At 34.6% G+C, this 20981-nt stretch overlaps 1 protein-coding gene across 1 annotated transcript; it reads right to left on the reverse strand.

Moving 5' to 3' along the window:
• Positions 1 to 4890: 4890 nt before the first annotated feature.
• On the reverse strand, positions 4891 to 7077 carry LOC127202305 (histamine N-methyltransferase-like). The gene is made up of 2 exons (XM_051161015.1): positions 6590 to 7077; positions 4891 to 5038 (listed from the first exon to the last, which is right to left on the reverse strand). Exons 1-2 carry the CDS (start codon positions 7075 to 7077, stop codon positions 4891 to 4893), a joined length of 636 nt encoding a protein of 211 aa, XP_051016972.1.
• Positions 7078 to 20981: the final 13904 nt, after the last annotated feature.

The following is a 20981-nucleotide window of genomic DNA, read 5'->3' on the forward strand; positions in this document are numbered from 1 at the left end:
ATTAAGATGATACAAACATACTTTATAATATATATAATTTTGCCTTTTAATTTCTATATTTATTTTTAATTTTGAGAGTGAAACCTATTTTTAAAATAAAAACACTCAATTGCTTAATCAAGCACACATAATACCATTCAAATGTAGTTTAATTTTTTGAAGGATATTAAATTTTGTCAATTTTGTGTTTTGTTAAATTTTACTTATATTATTTATAGTCATCGTTTGAAAAAATTAACTTTAGAAGTCATCTTCAATGCAGATCAGTGCTTCTCAATCAATGTTCACATATCAGATATCCTGGACATTGGATATTTGTGTTATGATTCATAACAGTTGAAAAATTATGATTGTAAAGTATCACCAAAATAAATTTTTGGTTGGGGGCTCACCACTGTATAACAAATTATGTTAAAGGGTGTTGTTTATTAAAATGAACACATGTTTTTAACTGGTTCAAACCATATTTTAAAACATTTAATTCTTACTTTGCAAGATTTAGGGGACTTTCCTTTCAGTGTTGTTTTCTGATAAGAAGTTTTACTTTAAATTAATACTTTGAGGTTCAAATTTGATGAACACAGTCATTTTAAAAATAGAAATCTCTGCTTGTTTTATTGAAATTCATCCCTACGCATATATTCTTGTTCAATATGACTATGACCTAAACTTTGAAAATTACAGACTAAGTTGAAAGATTATGTATAATATTAACAATTATCTATTGCCAGCAATCAATTTCTGCCAAGAATAATTTGAGGCATTCATACTTCCCAAGAACAGTATTTAAATGTCTTTTCTGATGACTCCATTCTACTGTATTTCCAGCTGTGTTTAGCCACATTCACATTCATTTTAATTTGTTATTTTAATCAATAATATTGAAATCAAAGAAAGAAAAACAGCTAGCTTCATAATGACCCTAGGCTGTTGATTTCAACTAATTGTACCAATTTCATGCATACATAAATCACCAGGTTGCATGGAAGCTTGATCCCTTGTGTACATACAGTAAGTATCTAAACAGTGACATCTCATGGCTGAAACAGCTTTTTCTAACTCTAACTGATTGGATTTTGTGTGTTCCTCTGGCTTACATGCCTTTTTTTTCTTTTGTCTTCTTTCTGTAACTTTTAAATCTTAAATTGGATGTTTTCCCAGAAAAAAAAATGATGTTTTCCTGTGCTTGCTCATTTCTTCTCTCTCCGTCTGTTTCAAGGAATGCTTATATTCTAAAGGTGAAGTAACTGGAAAGATCTGGAAAACTTAAAATGTAATAAAACTGAATCATCAGTGGCTTTTCAAAGGTGAACATATTTCAGACATATAATATTTCATAATTTAAAATAAAGAGAGTGCTAACACGTAAAACCATTAAACATAACAATTATAAGCAGCCATTATGGGTCCTGGGTCTCTGATGTGTCTAAATAATTTTATCTATTAATTAATGCCATCCTTCTTCACAAACACATATAACCGTGTGGAGCCTTCTCATATAAAGTACATAATAATGAATGTAGTTTATTTTAATTTATAAAGCACTAAAAGAAAATAAAACCACAAAACTCAATATACCTTTCATAGTTTTATCTTATAATTGAAACTTCATCTTAAAATTTTAAAATAAATTACTGAAATCTTGATTTGTTGCAGTTCATCTGATGTCATAAGTTTGTTTTCCTTAAACCAAATTTCTCCTCTTAACTAGAGCAAAGTGGTAACATATAAAAATAAAGGGAGCATATTTACCTTTAGATCACTTTTAAGTTTGCCATAAAATTGAGAAGGTATGTACATGGTCACTTTATCTATATCTGTCCAGCAAAGTCCCACAATGGATGATAGATGGCTGCTTATAATTGAGCGTCTTCCATGGATCACATGCAATGAACACTGTATCTGATAACTTATCAGCTACTTGGTAAGAAATATGTACAATAAATATTGTCTCTATATAAATAAATTAATAATACCATTTCCTTAAATTATAGTAATATTTCTAATAAATATTATAGGAATATTATTCAACATTGCTGGTTAAGTGCTGTATAAAAAATAATTTAAGTTTGGGATATACATACTACTTAGAATCTGAGGGAAGAAAGACAATTCAGCTATGACTTTAAAAATAGCATGGAAAAAGAAAAAAGCATCACTTAATTCATAATGCTTGAAGGGAGCTGATATTTAGTAAACTCTGTAAGGTGCTTAATTAAATTAATCAAGTTGATTTTAACTCCAATTCAATATACTTATAAAGACTACTTTATAGATAAGAGAAGTAAGTCACAGATTTATCATGTTATTTGGAATTCAAGTAGATAGTATTTCTAATAAAGTCTATACTCTGAAATGACAACCTTGTTCAGGACTTTAAAAGAAAGATTGACTGGCTATAAATTTATTTTTGTCTCAAACCCTTGCCACCAATAAAGATAGTAAAAAATTACTACTTTCTAATATGTATAAGGTCAAAGGTTACAAATTTAAAATTAGATTAGAGTAATTGTATTGGAACTATGGACTGTCATTTGTTACATAATAAATAGAACACAGGAGTGGTTCTGCCAAAGAGAATGACCTTTATTTTATTAATCAGTTTAGGTGCAATCAGGTGATGATTTAAGGCTGTAATATTCAATGAGATAGGGTATTACAGGGTAATCGTGATTCTAGTGTGGTCTGGTAATTTACCAGTTTATCAAACTATTTGGGAAATACTATCAGTACTTATGTCTTTCTTACTATTTAATTACTGTGAAGAGATATTGTGACTAAGGAAACACTTATAAAAGAAAGCAATTAATTGAGGGCTTGTGTACAAATTCAGAAGCCTGATCAATTATCATCATGGAATAGAGTGTAGTAGCACACTAGTAGAATTTGTGCTGTAGATTTGCTGAGAGTTTTATATTCCATTCACAAGCCACAGGATAATAGAGTGAGGCTGGCATAGGCTTTTGAAACTTCAAAGCCCACTCCTAATGATACAATTTCTCCAACAAGGCCACACCTTCTAATCCCTTAAAAGAGCTCCACTCCTTGCTAACTAGTATTCAGACATATGAGCCTATATGGAGGGGGCACAGTAACGCAAACAACCCATTGAACTCCCTGGCCATCAGAGACATGAAGCCAGTTCATAATGTAAAATTGCACTTAGTATAATTTAAAGTCTCCATAGTCTATTGCAGTCTTAACAGTGATAATAAGGGCGAATAATGTCTTCTCAGACTCATGGCCACTTCCTAAACTTAATTCTCTGCAAAATCAAAATAAAAAAGCAGGTAACATAGTTCCAAAAAAACAATTGCACAGAACAGTCGTTATCATTTCAAAAGAGATGAAATGGGGTGTAGTGAGGAAATACCAGTCTACAACAAGACTGAAAACCAGCAGTGCAAACATTACATTCTGCATATCCATATATCTGATTTCAAAGTCGTCTCCAGATCTACAAATCCTTTCAGCTTTGTTGACTGGATCCCTTCTGATGTGTCAAAATCTTTATGAAAATGAATATAAAATATAGGATAAAATGCAAAATCTACTATTATTTTCTTAGATGAATTGAAATGTTTGGCTTGGCTTTGTTCCTTTGGTGTTAATAAATGATAAGATAATTACTGTAGGTCATGATTCATATATCAATTACATTCTCAAATGGTTGAATAATTTATCAAAATTACATACTAGCATTTAATTCTTTTGCATAATTCATTAAAATGTTTCTTGTATTTGATAAATTAAATAAAGTATATTAAACTGAGACATTTCCATTTGATATTAATTAAGAATGATTTTCCTTTAAACCTGTCTTTATTTAAAAAAAAAGCCATATCATTTTAGAAAAAGAATAGAAAGAGAAAGTAAAAGACTTGTATGAATAGAATAACTAAAACAAAAACACAAATAAAATGCGAGATACCAAAATCTCAAGTTATTTAATTTAGTTTATGCCTTAGTTAGTCAAGCATACAAATATTATTTCTAAAGTTTTGTTTCTATCATGTGTGGTCACTATAATCATGAAAACTAGAAAGCACTAAGAAGCAAGCAAGGTCGGTCTTTGTTTTGGAATTCTATGCCAGAGAATGAAACTTAAGAGCTATGTATATTTTGTCAAATGTTTAGTATATTATAATCATGCTTGCTCTAAAAAGAGAGAGAGAAGGGGGCCATAAGTGAGGTGGTTAGGGCTAGGGAGAAGCTGGAAGGACTTAGGGCAGGAAATAATTCGTGATCAGAATATCTAGTATTGAAATGTATTTTCAGTAAATATATATTTACTAAAAATGGAAAAAGAAATGGGACAAAGACCTCAGCATAAAATGGATACATCAAATTTGATAAAAGAGAAAGTAGGGAACAGCCTTGTATCGAAAAGGAAAACTAGGGGAGTTCGAAGATGGCATTGCCTATCATGCACTGTATCTGATCTACTGCACGGAGACTAGGGACCTCAATGGAGCCACAAACTGCTAGATATATAGAACTTTAGGTGAGTGGCGTCCCGCACAGCGCAGACCACCAGCGGGCCTGGCCCGTGGTCAAGCTACAGTCCACAGCAGTCCTGAACCCACTCTCCAGATGCTCGAACTGAACCTACCTGCGGGCTGCAGCAGTGTGTGGGACAATGATACATCAGAGCCCCTGGCCTGGGGAAGTCTCAGCGAAGCGGGTGAATCTGCTCTTGGACCCCTTCACCTACCCTATGCCAAAGAGCTGCGTTGAAGCATAGGCTGCTTGGATCACCTAGCATAGCTAGAACACATGCACCCCACGGGGTGCAATGGCCCAAATTGGAGCCGGACTCAGCATACCAAGCCGCAGACCTGGGCAGTTAGAACCCAGCTTGGATAGTTCTCACAGCCCCAGCAGGATCTCCTATCCTCTCGGGAGAAGCTGAACACCCATGAGGGCACAGCTCAGTGGGTCTGATCCAGGAGGCAGTGTCTTTAGTACAGGGTCATGGGAAATGCAGGCAGCTTGGAGCAAGTTGCCCAGCCGTAGAGCTCTGCCCAATACAGCTGGTCTGAATCACAGCAGTAACGTAAAAGGGACCAGGCAACCAGGCAGAAGCCTACCTATGCTGACCCAGTCCTGAGCCTAAGGTGTAGAGCAAAGACTCCAGGAGTGAAAACCAGGTCACCCGCCAGTTCCTGGGAAGAATTCCCTGATACCCACAGGCAAGGACATGTGATATATAATCACTCACCAACTATCCACTCACAACAACCAGTGAAGAACACCACAAGCTACCTCCCAAAATAAAAGACAGCTAAATGACTAAAGGACAGTGTAAGAATGCAAACAACAAAACCCAAAATAGTTTGGCATCTCCAGATCCCAGCTATCCCAAAGAAAGCAATCCTGAGCAAACACAATCGAAAGACAAGAAAATGATCTCAAGTCCTTAGTAAGGAAGATGATAATGGAAGAAATGAATAAAAATCTGCATACAAACTCAGGAGGATGCAGCCAAACAGGTTGAAGACAGATGTACTCTGGTGCCTCACATTTGACCGTGTCCCCTGGAGGGGGAGACCTGGTGGCACTCAGAGGAAGGACAGCAGGTTACCAAGAAGAGCATATACAGGGGGAGGTAATCCCCCTCAGGAACAGTCATAGGGAGGGGAATAAGGAGAAAATGCGAGGGAGGAAAGAATGGGAGGATACAAGGGATGGGATAACCATTGAGATGTAACAAGAATAAATTAATAAAAAAAAAAGTAAAGAAAAAGAAAGAGACATATAGTGAGGCATTGGAAGAATTTCAGGAAAATGCAAAGAAGCAGAGGAAAGAAATCAATGAAACACTTCAAGATCAGTAGATGAAAATGGAATCTATGATAAAGGAATACACAGAAGAAATATGTGATTGAGTGGCCTTAGGTAAGAAACCAAGCAACACAGAGTTGACCTTCTCTAACAGAACCCAAGAAATGGAGGAACAAATCTCAGGACCTGAAGATACAATCATAGAACTCAAAACAACCATCAAAGAAAATGCTAAATCTGAGAAGTTCCTGACACAGAACAGCCAAGAAATCAAAGGCACCATGAAAATATGAAACCTGAGAATAACAGGCAATGAGCAAAGAGAAGACTCACAGCCCAGAACATAACTTCAACAAAATCATAGAAGATAATTTCCCTAATCTGAAGAAGGAGATGCCAGTCTCCAAGGCCCAGAAAATATTCTCAACAAAATTATAGAAGAAAAGTTCCCCAACTAAAGAAAGAGATGCCTTTAAACATACAAGAGGCCTACAGAACACCAAATAGAATAGACCAGAAAAGAAAATCTTCCTGCCACATAATAATAAAAACACAAAATATACAGAACAAAGTAAAAATATTAGAAGTGGCAAGAGAAAAAGGCAAAGTAGCATATGATGGTAAACCTATCAGAATTACACCAACTCCTCAGCAAAGACCATAAAGCCAGAAGGTCCTAGGCAGAGTTCCTGCAAACCCTAAGATACCACAGATGCCAGGCAGACTACTATATCCAGTAAAACTATCAATAACCATTGATGGAGAAAACAAAATATTCCATGACAGAAATAAATTCAAACAGTACTTATCTAAGAGACCATGTAAGAATCTCAGGGTAGCTGGGACATACTTTACGTAATACAGCATCCGGATCGTGTCAAGGTAGTCCCACTTTTGAGGCTGTTCTTCCAGCACACGTTTTTGATATTCAGATGATGTCTCCTTGTGCCAAGCAAATTTCATATTCTCCATGTTTGTTTTCTTGGCTAAAAGCTCTTTGTCCTTGACAATTTGTTCAGCACTTGGCTCAACAACTTCATTTTTTATGCAGATTCCTGGGTATTGAGCCTGGACTTTGGAAAGAATCTGAAGGTCCATTTCACCTGCACCTCTGCCTATGCTCAGAATCTTAATTTCTACTTTTCTTTCTCCAATCCTTGCTATTATGTCTGGCAGCTTCTTGTCCATGAATTTCTGCATGCACTGGCGTTCCGTGGAATTATTTAGAAACCTCTGAAAAGATTCAACGTATCTGCTGTGGTCAGAAAACAAGCTCCTCATACAAGATGCCATACTGAGTTCCCTAATAAAGACTGGGAGGGGGGCTACGTTTAACTCCCTCTCTTCTTAGTTCTTTCTCTTCCCTCTGTAACTACCTTTCAGCATAAAATGATAGGTATTTTATTAAATAATACAAAATTTTATTATTACACAGAACAACTTTAGTGTTCTATAATTACAAATGATCCCCTTAGTAATACATGTTATGCATATATGTGTGTGTGTGTGTGTGTGTGTGTGTGTGTGTGTGTGTGTAAGTGAATGTTTGTATATATATGTATATATGTGTAATGACATAAAACTAGACATATAATTATCTATATATTAGTTTGGGTTAGGACCCTAACTATTAAGTGGTGCCTATATTTTGACCAGTCATGCATTTCATTAATGGTCTCTGGATGTGTCGAAAAAAAACTTCTTTGGTATAAAGACTATATGTTTTTTCAGTGTAAAGACTATACTTACACATACACACACATAAATATATATGCATGCAATATTGAGGAAATAATGCAAATGAGGGCCAGAAAGATATTTAAGGGCCAAAGTACCTGGATACTTGAAGAGAAATACTCTCTTGTGTGTATAACAAGGAGGCTGCACCCATGAAATCTCAAAAACATGGGTGCCTAAGTAATACTTGAAAAGTTACTACACCATTTTGTATTCCAGTACGGATGGGGGAAATATACAAGGCCCCACCATAATATAAAGAGTTAGAAGCAATGAATGCCTGCCGAAATAGGGGACTTGGTGTTTTCTAGAGAAAACTACAATAATTACTCAATCCCAAGAGCAGGTTCAGTGTGTGTGTGTGTGTGTGTGTGTGTGTGTGTGTGTGTGTGTGTGTTTGTAAAACAATAATTAAAGCATAAGTCATTAATTATCAAGAGAGAGGGAGGACAGGACAGGGGTGTGGGTGCTAAAATGATATACATATAGTACTCCTGTGTAGTAGATGTAAACACGGTTTTGTTTTGATCCCAAGTTTGGGATGTGGAACAGGCTTGTGTAAGGGTGTGCACTGTTTTTCTGCTGAAAACAGACTTGTGAGAGAACAGGCGATGATCTCCCAACTGACCAACGTTCTAACATGGACTCTGAGAGGCGATCTCTATGTGAGCCCAGAACAAAAGGTGGAGCTTCTTGTTCTTTGCTCTCATCTCTCCACTTCGAGAGAATCCTAGAGCAAAACGTTTCAGCAAACACTTCCAGGTTATGGGTTCTGGCTGCTGCTCCAGGCCCTGATGACAGTGGTTGCAATCACCTTCACTGAATTGCTGGTTTGCTGTTTGAGGGGTCTGCAGAAATCCTGTTGACTTATGCCAGTGGAATCACTCAAAGGAACTGAGCCTTTAACCTCTTTCTCACCTGTCTAGGGAAGGTAGGTTGGAAAGGAAGTGAAAGCATTAATACTCAAATGAAGTAGGTTTGAAAAAGTTCAAAGCCTACAATCATGTACCAATTTCTCAAAAGAAAACTAATCAAATTAGAAAGAAATAGCAGGCACCTCACCATTGCAGATGAAGAAAAAAAATTATTATGTTAAAATGACAGCATAGGTGACACAGTGATATTTTGTTTCAAAAATAAAACCTATGCTAAAACATTGGTAATATTTTAATTAAAAATATGGTGCTACTATGTGTATGCACAATGTGAGAGTAGGTAGAGTCACTGTCCTGTGGCATAGGTTTGGAGGTCAGAGAACAATTTTATGTAATTTATTGTCTCCTTACACCTTTAAGACCCTCCAGGAATTGAATTTCAATTGACAGGCTTAAGAGATAAGAATCATTATCAGATGAGCTATGTACATGGAAACAGCCTACATGTCCCTCAGTAGAAGAATGGATAAAGAAACTGTGGTACATTTACACTATGGAATACTACTCAGCTATTAAAAACAAAGAATTTCTGAAATTTGTGGACAAATGGATTGAACTATAAATTATCATAATGAGTGAGTTCACCCAGAAGCAAAAAGAGTTAAATGGTATATACTCACTTATATCAAGACACTAGTCCAAGGGGTACGTCCCCATGAAAAACTTTACCTACCAGGAAAGTGGGTCAGAGTGGAGGACATCCTATTGAGACTTTAGGTGTGAGAAGCCTGGGAGAATGAGGAAATAGAAGGATCCAGAAGGTCCTGGAAAACTACAGGCAGGTCTGGGCCCTGGGGTCTTCCTCAAACTATGGCACCAGCCAAGGAAAATATAGGCAGTAAACTTCGAACCCCTACCCAGACTAGCCAATGGACAGGACATTCTCCACCGTTAAGTGGAGAAGGAGTTCTGACCTTCACACAAACTCTGGTGCCCCATATTTGACCATGTCCCTTGGATGGAGATGCCTCGTGGCACTCAGAAGAAGGATAATAGGTCATCAAGAAGAGACTCGATACCCTATGAGCATATACAGGGGAAGAGGTCCCCCTCAGTCACAGACATAGGGGAGGGGAATAGGGGGGGGAAGCGGGAGGGAGGGAGGTATGGGAGGATACAAGGGATGGACTAACAACTGAGATGTAATTTGAATAAATTAATAATAGAAACGGAAAAAATTAAAAAAATAAAAATAAAAAAAGAAAGTCCTGAAATGTGTATTTTTTAAAGACAAAAGTGTAATGCAACAAGAATATGTTGAAATTGTATTTGCTTCATTTTTTAAAATTATATAGTGTTCATACTTGCTTTATACTAATAAGAGAAAGGCATAGTGTCTGGATACAGGATGGCTGTTTATCTTAAAAATAACCTAAAGTACCGAAGCTGAGAAGTCATTCCAACAAGAATGCCAGGGACTTCTTTGAATTTCTCAAAGAATTATTTCATCAGTGGTTTTTTTTTTCTGTCTTTACCCTTTATATTTGGTGCCTCAAATGAAAAGATAACTTAAGCATCTTCAATTCCAAAGAACAAACAGGTAATTACAAGTGTCCTCTTCAAAACAGTTTCTTACACAAGATAAACTCAGGATACATAATATAAACAGAGAATAAAACACAGGAATAGAGTTTTAAATAAGAAAGTAAAGGGAAACAGCAAAGCACACTTATGTGATAGGGGGATTGAGGGTTTGTTGTAATACCTGAGATGGAAAGATGAGGGTTTCAGAAAAACGGTTTATAGACAGTTCCTAAAGATGTAGCACTTGAGTCTAAACTTCAACATTTGTAGTCTAAATTCAGACATAGAGCAGTGACTGCAATCAAGGTATCTTCAGACACAGTTTCCATGGGACTTTGAAAGAAGAATGAGCATTATTATTATTATTATTATTATTATTATTATTATTATTATTATTAATCTTTCCTTCCTGCACAACTTCAGCTTTCTCTCTGTTCTCCTCCCAGTGTACCCTCACACAGCCTCCCTCATTCTCCCATGCCCTTATCCTCAGAGATGGGGCAGTTTCTCTACCCTGGTACATCATGTTTCAGCAGGACTAGGCACATCCTTTCCCTTTTAATCCCTGCATTCAGGAGGCAGAGGCAGAGGGATATCTCATGTTGAGGTCAGCCTAGTTTACCAAGAAAGCTCTAGGAGAGCCATGGCTACATAGAGAAACCCTATCTTGAAAAACAACAACAAAAACTAACAAACCAAAATGCTGAAGAGAGGCTAAGCAATTATTAACTTTCTTTTTTTGAGATCAATACAATGAATGAAGGCCCATGTGCATCACGTAAGTGCATTGCACAGAAATGCATGCCTTCAGAGACAACCAACTCATTATTTGAGAAACACAGTTCACATTTTATATTTATCAGCAAGAATTTTCAGTCTACAGGTCTCTCATATGTTAGTGGACCATTTGAGATAACCCAAAGAAAATGACAAAGGAATAAATATTTATATTGATACTAGCTGATCTCTGTGTCATAGAAATTTATTTATCAGTTTGTAAGGAAACAAGTCATGTTTTAACACAATAACCAGCTAAATCAATCTTATTGTCTGATTTGGGATTCATGTGTTTTAATAGATAAGTATTAAATTGATATCATATGAGCAAACATAAAAAGTTTCAAACTCAAATGATTTTTCTAACTTATTAAATTGTCATTTTGATTTATAAATTCTTATGCTTATTAAAATAAAATTGAGCTATGACCATGGATATAAAGTCCAAAATGTCCTTTGTTTATTGAGAATGCACATGCACACATCATTCATGTTACATGCTTCTGAGATCATTAATATGACATAAAGTTTTAGTTGAATTAATACGTTGATAAGGGTTTGTCAACAGTGTAAATCCTCTTAGTACTTGCATACACAGGCAAGGAGATGGGAGCAGAAAAGAAAGAAGGGGAGATTTAGGAACATAGAGGGAGGATAGAACGAAAGCTAGATGATTGAATCTTCTCCTTAACTCAAAGCCTTAATGCTACTTATAGTGAAGGTTACGTCTAAGCCACTGCTATAGGAATTAAGATATTGATACAAAACATGGGCATGTCAAATAACTGGAAGATTTTAACACAAGAATATATATCCTAAGTCTAACAGATAGATATGACTCTATCGATATATGAGGTAAAATAGTTGAATAAAGTCTTCAAAAGCCTCAGAGGCACAAAGAATATGGCATTTAAAGTTGTCTCACAATCTTAAATTTCTTTGACAACAAAACAAGTTAACTCCTGACAACACCCAGCCAACATCAAAGAAGATAATGAGCATCAAAGAGCCTCCTTATGGACATGGCTTCAAAGGTGGCAAAATAACCACTGGGCAAAATGTCATCGTTTTGCCAATAACAGAATCTGCCTAATAATGGGCAACTTAGATTCAGGCAGAGTCAACGGCTGCACTCTGCGAAGTCAGGGTAAGCAAGTCCTCAATAGTTCCTGCTCTACCCATCCAAGGACAATACAGGCGGTGAACTTTAAGCCCCTACCCAGATCTAGCCAACGGTCAGAACATTCTCCACAGTTGAGTGGAGAGTGGGATATGACTTTCTCACGTACTCTGGTGCCTCACATTTGACCATGTCTCCTGGAGGGGGAGACCTGGTGGCACTCAGAGGAAGGACAGCAGGTTGCCAAGAAGAAATTTGATACCCTATGAGCATATATAGGGGGAGGTAATTCCCCTCAGGAACAGTCATAGGGGAGGGGAATAATGGGAAAATGGGGGGGAGGGAAGAATGGGAGGATACAAGGGATGGAATAAACATTGAGATGTAAAAAGAATAAATTAATAAAAAAATTTTAAAAAGAAAAAAAAAAGATTAATTTATACACTTCAGGGTCCTAGAAATTAACTTGAATCAGATGTGTGAAGAATGTTCAGTATGTTCCACTATCTCCAGATTTTTATTTTCTTAGAAAATAGTTTTCATATTTAAACCATGCTATATTATAAAAAAAAAGTATGACTTACAAGACAATATTTACTTTGAAGAATCTGCCCAGAGAAGACGCTAGATATTATTGAATCAATGCATTGCACTGGGAATATTAGACGAATGACTGGTTGAAGTTTGAGTGCTTACTGTCTATTTTTAAATCTGAGTTATTATTGAATACACATTCTCAGATTTATTCAACAGGATATTTATGGCCAGACTGTCAGTATGGTGTCATTTTGTAGGAATGAACAAATTCAACACTGCATGTGCTCTAATTTAGAGGCATTTTATGATGTGTTTAAATGACAGGAAAATATGGTTTATTCTGTTAGTTACATCAAAGAAAAAACAAACAAACAGCAAAATCAATCAAAGAAGTTTTTGACATTTTCCAAATGCAATTATTTTTGATAATCAGAAAACTTCATTTTTAACAAAATGTCTAGGTATCAGATAGACATTTCATAGAACTATTTTTATTCCATTCTTAATTTATAACTTCTCACCTGATAGCTTTCTTTTGTACATTTTATTTTTAACATTTAGTAATCCTGATAACCACATAATATTTGTTGATGGAAACTATGACGTGTTCTTTGCTTATTTGAGATCGGTTATTAAATTTTAGCCCAAGCTTGCCTTAAATTAGCTATGTAGTCCTATCTGGTCTCATATTTCTGGTAATCTTTCTGTCTCAGCCTCTGTAGTACTAGGATTATCAGTGAGAGCTGACATACCCTGCTTTATTTACAAATGTGATTGCTTGTGGCAAGGGGGAAAGTCCCTGACAACGAGGTAGTGAATAAGTTGGTGAGGGCTGATACTTTATATTAATGGTTTAGTATAGTGCATATGTGTTACTTATGAAATAACCAAGTTATTGCTATCATTAGTTATATTCTCACACATTTATTTTGTAGTCATTTACTTATAAGTCTCCAAAATTAGATGAATGGGGGATTTTGATCTTAAACTGTGTGTGCTTGACAGCCCATATAAACTCGAACAACACTGGCTTACTTTAGAAACAGTTTAATGACTGTTAAAATATTTAAACTTATCTCAAAATATAAGTAAACTAGAAGTCTAATGTTTTAAATAAAGGGCACAAAATATGTGTTATTATACTCATTCCAAAACTAAAATGCTCAGTATTAATCTCCTAATAATATCACATGTATGTTTTCATCCTTTGTTTTACACCATTGGGTTCCAGTTACCCAAACAACAACCCCTAGAAGAGGAACCAACTATTGCAGCTTCCCCAAAGCAATACAATTTCTAACCATACTATGCCATCCTTATGCCAATACAGATGGTCAGTTCTAATCCTTTACCAAAGGAGCTTCCTTTTAAAGCAGAATAAGAGCTTTATAAAGGGACACAACAGGTTAAAGTGCAGAGAACACCTGGCAGTGGGGTTGCAGTTTAACCTGATAGACGGAAAGCCAAACCCCTACATTTAATGCTTGAGAAACACCATGCTAGATGAAGACGAAAGATTTTCAGAGCCAAAGGACAAGTGTGGTACATTTGCTGTGAGACTCTCCCTTCTATATAGTACAGAAAAGCTGAACTCATGAAATTGTAACAATATGGTTACCTAAACAAGAGCTGAGAAAGATAAATCCTCCAAGAATAGATACAGGCAATCGAATAATGATGGGAAATGAAGAATCAGGATTTTTCTAGATGCAGGCACCCTGATAGATTGGTCAAGAGGTCAGCCCTCAAAGTGTATGAATAACACTAACTTATTTCCTATGCTGTTTTTGTAAATGCACACACACACACGTGCACACACACACAGACGTGCACACACAGACAGAAACAGAGAGACGGAGACAGAGACACAGAGACAGAGACACAGAGACAGAGAGAGGCAATACACACAATTGAAGTTGTATCACTTGAGGTATAAATAGTACTCCAAGAACCAGAGATAATAAAATTACTAGTGTAGTATATGTGTAACAATTACAAGTAAAGAATGAAAATATAACAATGTATGACTTTGAGAAAAAATGGAGGGAATATATCTGAGGAATGTGAGGAGAATGAGGTAAATATCCTACCAACATGTGAAATTCTCAAAGGAAAAAGAAAACCACAAAAGAGTTATACTCAATGACTCAGATATCCTAATTACCAGGTAAAACATTTTTGTAATCAAAATAAAGTTACTTGTTTTCTTATCTTTTTCCATCTCAGTATATGCTATTATAAGTCACACATGTACTGATGTTAGTATCAATCATTTAAAAACTCTTAAAATCTAATATTCTATTCCTTTATATGTATCTCACTTATGTGACACATTCAACAGGGCCTTTTAACATGATATATACATTTGAAAAATGTCAGACCCAAAGAAACACCTAAAGTTTTTTTCATATCCATCTGTCATGTGCAGGCACCATGCCTTTGTGTTATACCTTGTTCTGTTGCATTGGAAAAGCAAATGGTACAGGGAACCCAAACTCCCATTATTAGAAAGCAATTTCTTCCTAGCTTTGTCACTTGAAAAATAGACAAAAGTACCAAGATAGGTTACAATGTATGGATGTAGAATTATGTGTTTAAAAATCTCACATATAAACATATTTAAATACTCTGAGATGATTTATGGAAGCTAGTACCAGGTTGAAGAAAATTAATGATTCATAGTGTATTTGACATCTGTATTCTAGCAAAGACATCAGTGTTAAGATGATACTGAATTCTATACCCAGGTCTCAGTAGTGGATTAGAGCCAGTTAACCAGTGAGCAAAGGGCAATTTGGATAATTAATATAACTGGTAATGCAGTCTGGTCACCTGGGAGCAAACCTGAGAATCATGTAGTTATTGTCAGTGACCAGGTCCAGGTCTTCGCTTTTCTATGGAAGGAAACAATAACTAATGTTTGTAAACAGAGACTAGTGACAGAAATAACTAACATGTATCAGATTACTTCTGGCTATGACATTCATAAAAGTCTACTGCATTGGCACCATAGTGTATTTTACTTTATTTATATTCCTACAGAACTGACCTCATTAAATTTGTCAATCTTCAAATAAAAATAGTAGCTTTTAGAATTCTTTCTGCAAATACTTCAATATGGTAGGCAATTCTAGTATATATAGTAAATTATAAGTAGTAACTCAATCATAATTTGATACAGAAAACAAAGAAAAAGAAAGCATTTGTTCAACCATAGTTAATATCAATTTTATTTCACGAAAAAGAAACTGATATGAGCCTAACCTGCATGCCACCTTCTGTGTGTTCTCAGAGCAGAAAAAGCAATTTTCCAGGACCATCCTGAAGAGTCCCCATTGAAGAGTTTCCCTAGTTTTCTTTGATAATTTCCTCTGTCCCTTAGCCATGTGGTACCTCAGCTAAGGAACTGCTATTGAATATTTTGGATTTTCTTAAATGTGTCAGAATAATTTCTTTGCTCTAATTATATAAGTATTAAAGAAAACGGAGGGTGTGGGCATATTAATAAGATTTTAACACAAATACTCTGAGATTTATCACTTTAGTAGTTTCATTATTGATGAGTAAGATTTCATTAATCAAAAATCAGATTTACATGTATTTTCTGAGTGCAATTATGCTCAGTCAATTTATCTTGTAATTAAAAATAAACAAATTATCTTATGCTTTATTGAAGGCCTTATGGGGAAACTATTAGAAACATAATTCAACATGGCTTTTTGAGGATGGAGAGCTTTTTGTCTTTGGTCATATTAAAAAAGTTTCAAGCAAACATAAAATAGATGTCTGACTTAAATGGAGTAAAAGATAATGTGTTCTGGAACTAAATGTGAGGGCCCATGGTTCCGTCCAATACCATGTCCCAGTGTTAATTGATTTACAATGTATTCCTCATCACAGAAACAAACAAAATCATAAATACAGACATTTCTCAGATATCTGGTGGAAACCTCCGGTAGGGTAAGTGCAGCAAAATATGAGAATCTTTGATAAAACTTTACATTGCCATAGAAATCTTTGATAAGCCATGTAAACATTATCTAATGGTATTCATAGATGGTTGGTCAAAACTAACATTCTGTTGATATATAGCAAATTAGTTTACCAAATAATTGCAGGGCAACATTTCAAAATAAGAGGTAAGCAACAAAACAGTATTAAAGAGGCTAAGGCAACCTAACATATTTTGCTTCTGGATTTGCCATATTCCTGAAATATACAATCAGAAGCTTTCATCAGTCTCGCCCTCTCTCTCTCTCTCTCTCTCCTTCTCCTCACCCCCTTTCTCTGTGTATGTGTGCGTGTTTGTGTGAATGCTGTTGTGTGAATGTTGGTGCACATTTGCTTCAGACTGATTATGGAGTTAGAGGTCAAGCCAGTCCCGTCCTTTCACCTTGCTTGAGGAGTTTCTGCTTGTTTTTCTGTTGTATATATTATACAAGCTGCCTCATGAGCTTCTGGGGATTTTCCTGTCTCAGCATTCTATGCCTAATATCCTGTAGGGGTACTGGCATTGTGAATACTCACACTGTGCCCTTGGCTTTTACATGAATTATGAATAGAAATACTTAAACACTTATACTTGTTTATCAAGGGCTTCTTGCTGTGGGGATATCTCACCAGATCATGGTTAATATCTTTAACACACGTGCAGCATTGTTCTTGGAACTTCAGTTCACACACCAAAAAAATGTTCCACTTTTAATTTGAAATGATTGTTAGAAATTTATGTACACTAATCATCTCAAATATTTTAAATATCTTCAAAAACTTACTAATAATAATTTAATATTCACAGTTACTGAATACTTGCTCATCTTTATATTTTATCATTTATTGTACTACTCATTAAATCATTTAATAAGTTATATATTAATTTTATAACATAAAACTATTAATTTAGCATTAATTGTCACTTCGTATCAACTTACTTAAAACATGTATTTATTTAATTAATTGACTATTATTAAGAGAAAAGATTTGCATATGTACATTATTTTTCTAATAAAGACATTTTATTGAGACTTTATATAACTCAAACATTCCATATAAATATATCTTTCTTAAAACAGATGTAATAACTATAATTAAGGAAGCACTTAATTGATGCAAGATATTGCAAATATATTAGTTTATGAGAAAGTACCCTGGCTTAGAAACCAGGTTTTGAATGTTTTATATCTAAAGGAACTCAGGAATCAGAGAAAGGGAGGGAAATATGAAGCAATCTCTCTCTCTCTCTCTCTCTCTCTCTCTCTCTCTCTCTCTCTCTCTCTCTCTCTCTTAAAACGCTGGCAGTACAAACCATGAACACCTGAGGATGAGAGAAAACCATGCCCATCCATTTCTAAGCATTGAACTCATTTTACAAACTACTTCTTCTCCATGTGGATGTTTCAGATTCCAAGAATTTATGTGTGCACAAAAGTATAGAGGACAGAGGCTGTTGTCAAACATCATCTATCCATGCTAACTTCTTTCTAAAATGTAAGCTTTTAAATAAAAGAATCTTTTATTTGAGCACGTATGTCCATTTGATTTCATATTCTCCAAACAGAACTCAGACATTTTTTTTAAAAAATGACAAGTTCTGTTTCCAAGATTTGTATCCTCGCTTGTTTTATACTTGTGCCAACACGTTTATTTAATGCCTGGAGTATTTGGGCTATTGCCAATAACTAAATAAGTAAACAAAAATATTTTAAAGATACCTATTTCTAAATATAGCCCATAGCACAGATTTCTTCCCAAGATCTTTTATTTTGTAAATCTTTTTCAATGTCCCATTTCTCTAAGAAGAACAGACTAAGTTTGTGTGCAAATTGTGTTCCCAGAGCATATGCATGTTGTGCCACCTATTCTATTTATCCAGTGCTTTTAGGCTAAAAGGTTTGTGTACTTATTTCTTATTAAAAGGAACAATATGTAACAGATCATTATTTTTATGACTTATTTATGTTTTCCTTGGAATATCTCATTGCTAAAAACACAGAACAAAACTGCTTTCTTAGTCTTTTTTCTATGGCTTTAAAATGTTTTCATTTAAATTTGTGATGATATTTAACTTGCATTATGAGATATTAAGAGGGAAGAAATTAATTTGCTTTTGGTATTTAGAGTCAAGGGTGCTAAAAATCGATTATGATTAATGTCGTTAAGGTATATTCTCTATGTTTGGATGATGATAGTTTTACAGCAGCGTGAGAGAGACCAGAAAACACACATAAACATAGCACATATGTCCACATCCTCCTATATATCTTACTGGTGATGACCTGGTGTATTGAGAATCTACACTTAAATATTTTGGTGAACTGGAGAAATGACTCACTAGCTAATTGCACTTGTTCTTGCAGAGAAAGCAAATTGATTCCCAGCACTTACATGGTGGTTCACAAATGACCATAACTCCAGTAGATACATGAAAACCAAACACTAATAAAAGTAATGTAAAGGACATACGTCTAAACATGTTTCCTTTATGATGTCCTCTTATATTATATATATTACTGGAACAACAGGAAAAAACAAGATTATATACTACTCCCTTTTTAGAAAAATACTGTAAAACTTTGAACATAGCCAAGAGTCATTCACTTTATACAATTAGACACACCAATGCCATTTACGCATTTGTGGTAACTACATTCGATATATAACCAAATAATAAGGATAAAATGGAATATTTTTACTTAATAGTGTTCTTGATGACAGTTTTCTGAAGATTTAAGTGCTGTTATTTGAAGATTTGAAACTTGCAATTATTGTCAACTGAAAATAAACATTGTAGACACTCCCTTGATCATTGTGTGCTTTGATTGAATATATAATATGGACTTGAGATGAATTTCAGATGGAATAGGAAGCAGTAAGTTTTTTTTTTTTTTTTTAGCAAATTCATGAAAGTTAGTTTGGATAAGAGTAAAACGAATAATTTTCCAATTTCTTAACTAAGCGTATGCAAATATTTTACAAATTTACAATTTAAAATATAAATATGATATAATTTACAATCCAATGATCATGAAACATGACTTTCTATTGGCTAACCTTTTGTAGAGACTTTTAAATATTAATATATACAAATATTTCCTAAAGAAAGTTCAACTAACTTATGGAATAAAAATGAAGTCATTCATAATCAATGAGCTTAATATCAACAATGTGACATTTTCTTCTTTCTCTAAGGGATAATTATGACTAACAGTTATGCCATTTTTCTGCTTTCTAGAAAATCATACATCAATTCACTTCTGTTTGTTGCCCTTCCTTTTTGGAGGCTTGAAATTTAGTATGAAAATTTCAAGTACCATTTTCACAAAACACAATAGCTTTTGTTGGTGACCACTCAACCACTATGTATGAGTAGTTGGAAAAGTACTATTGATCATGTGTACTTTGTGAACTACTTCACTCACACAGAGAGTGCTTGATGTAAATGCAAACATAAATAAGTTATTCAACACCTTGCAGTTATGTGTTACTTATACATGTTGGTTATGTTTACCTTAACTGTGAACCTATTCATATTCTGTCTGGAAATGCCATCTTAACTTTCTTTCTTTTCAATATTCCAGGAAGACTAAAATAAAAAAAAATAATAAAGAAAATCTGTGGTAGTTCACAATTAGTGCAATGTGAAAAGAAATCCATATTGTATATTTAAATATTTTGTTGATTAGAAGTCTTGTTTGTGACTTTAATGCTCTTTCAAGAAAGGTGAAGAAATAAAACAATAAGATGTTATTAAACATACATAAACATGGAATCTGTATAGACTTGATGATTTGTGTTAATAAATGAAGTTGGTGCATTCTCCCAAAGAACATTCTTTTTACTATAAAATGAAAGGGTAAGGTGTTTATATTAGACATGGTGTGTTCATAATATATTCAGCTCTGAAGTATTCATAGCTTTTGAACTCATTGTCTCTGCAAAATTTTATCATTTATGATGCCATCTCAGTGCTGAAAATGATTTTAGTAGTCTTTAAATCCTGTTACTGCTCACAAGGAACAAAATAAATCTTGAAAAAAACTCTGAACATTCTGATTCTTTTCAACTCATCCTTCAATGCAAAAAAGAACAAACACACAAACAAAAACTGTGTTATACTCAGAATCTTACTAGAATAGAGTTGGGTAATTTTCTTCAGCATTCTCCACTAAAGAAATCACATTCAAGTTAAATCTTAAATGGCTTCTGTGAGAATACAAGCTATTAGAACTTTACACTGTCTTGCCCTGTCACAGTTACATAATATCTTTTATTATGAAACTATATCTCAATAATAATGAAACACAATTAAGTCTCAATACATAATGATAAATTATAAATTAACTATATTATAATTCAATTAAAACTATAAACCTTAGAGAAATTTTATCCAGCAACATGGCTGCTTGGGCAAGGGATCATATTTGTAGACCTTGTAGGTATATGTGATCCAGCTGGAATATAGACACAACCTTAGTACATTCCTTTAATTGCACACAGTGAAGGTAAAGTTAGTTTGTAGAAGGAAGCACCCACATGTAAAAATGGTGTCTAGTTGATGGGCAGATAAA

This window comes from Acomys russatus, chromosome 18 (assembly GCF_903995435.1).
Source record: "Acomys russatus chromosome 18, mAcoRus1.1, whole genome shotgun sequence".
Lineage (NCBI taxonomy): Eukaryota > Metazoa > Chordata > Mammalia > Rodentia > Muridae > Acomys > Acomys russatus.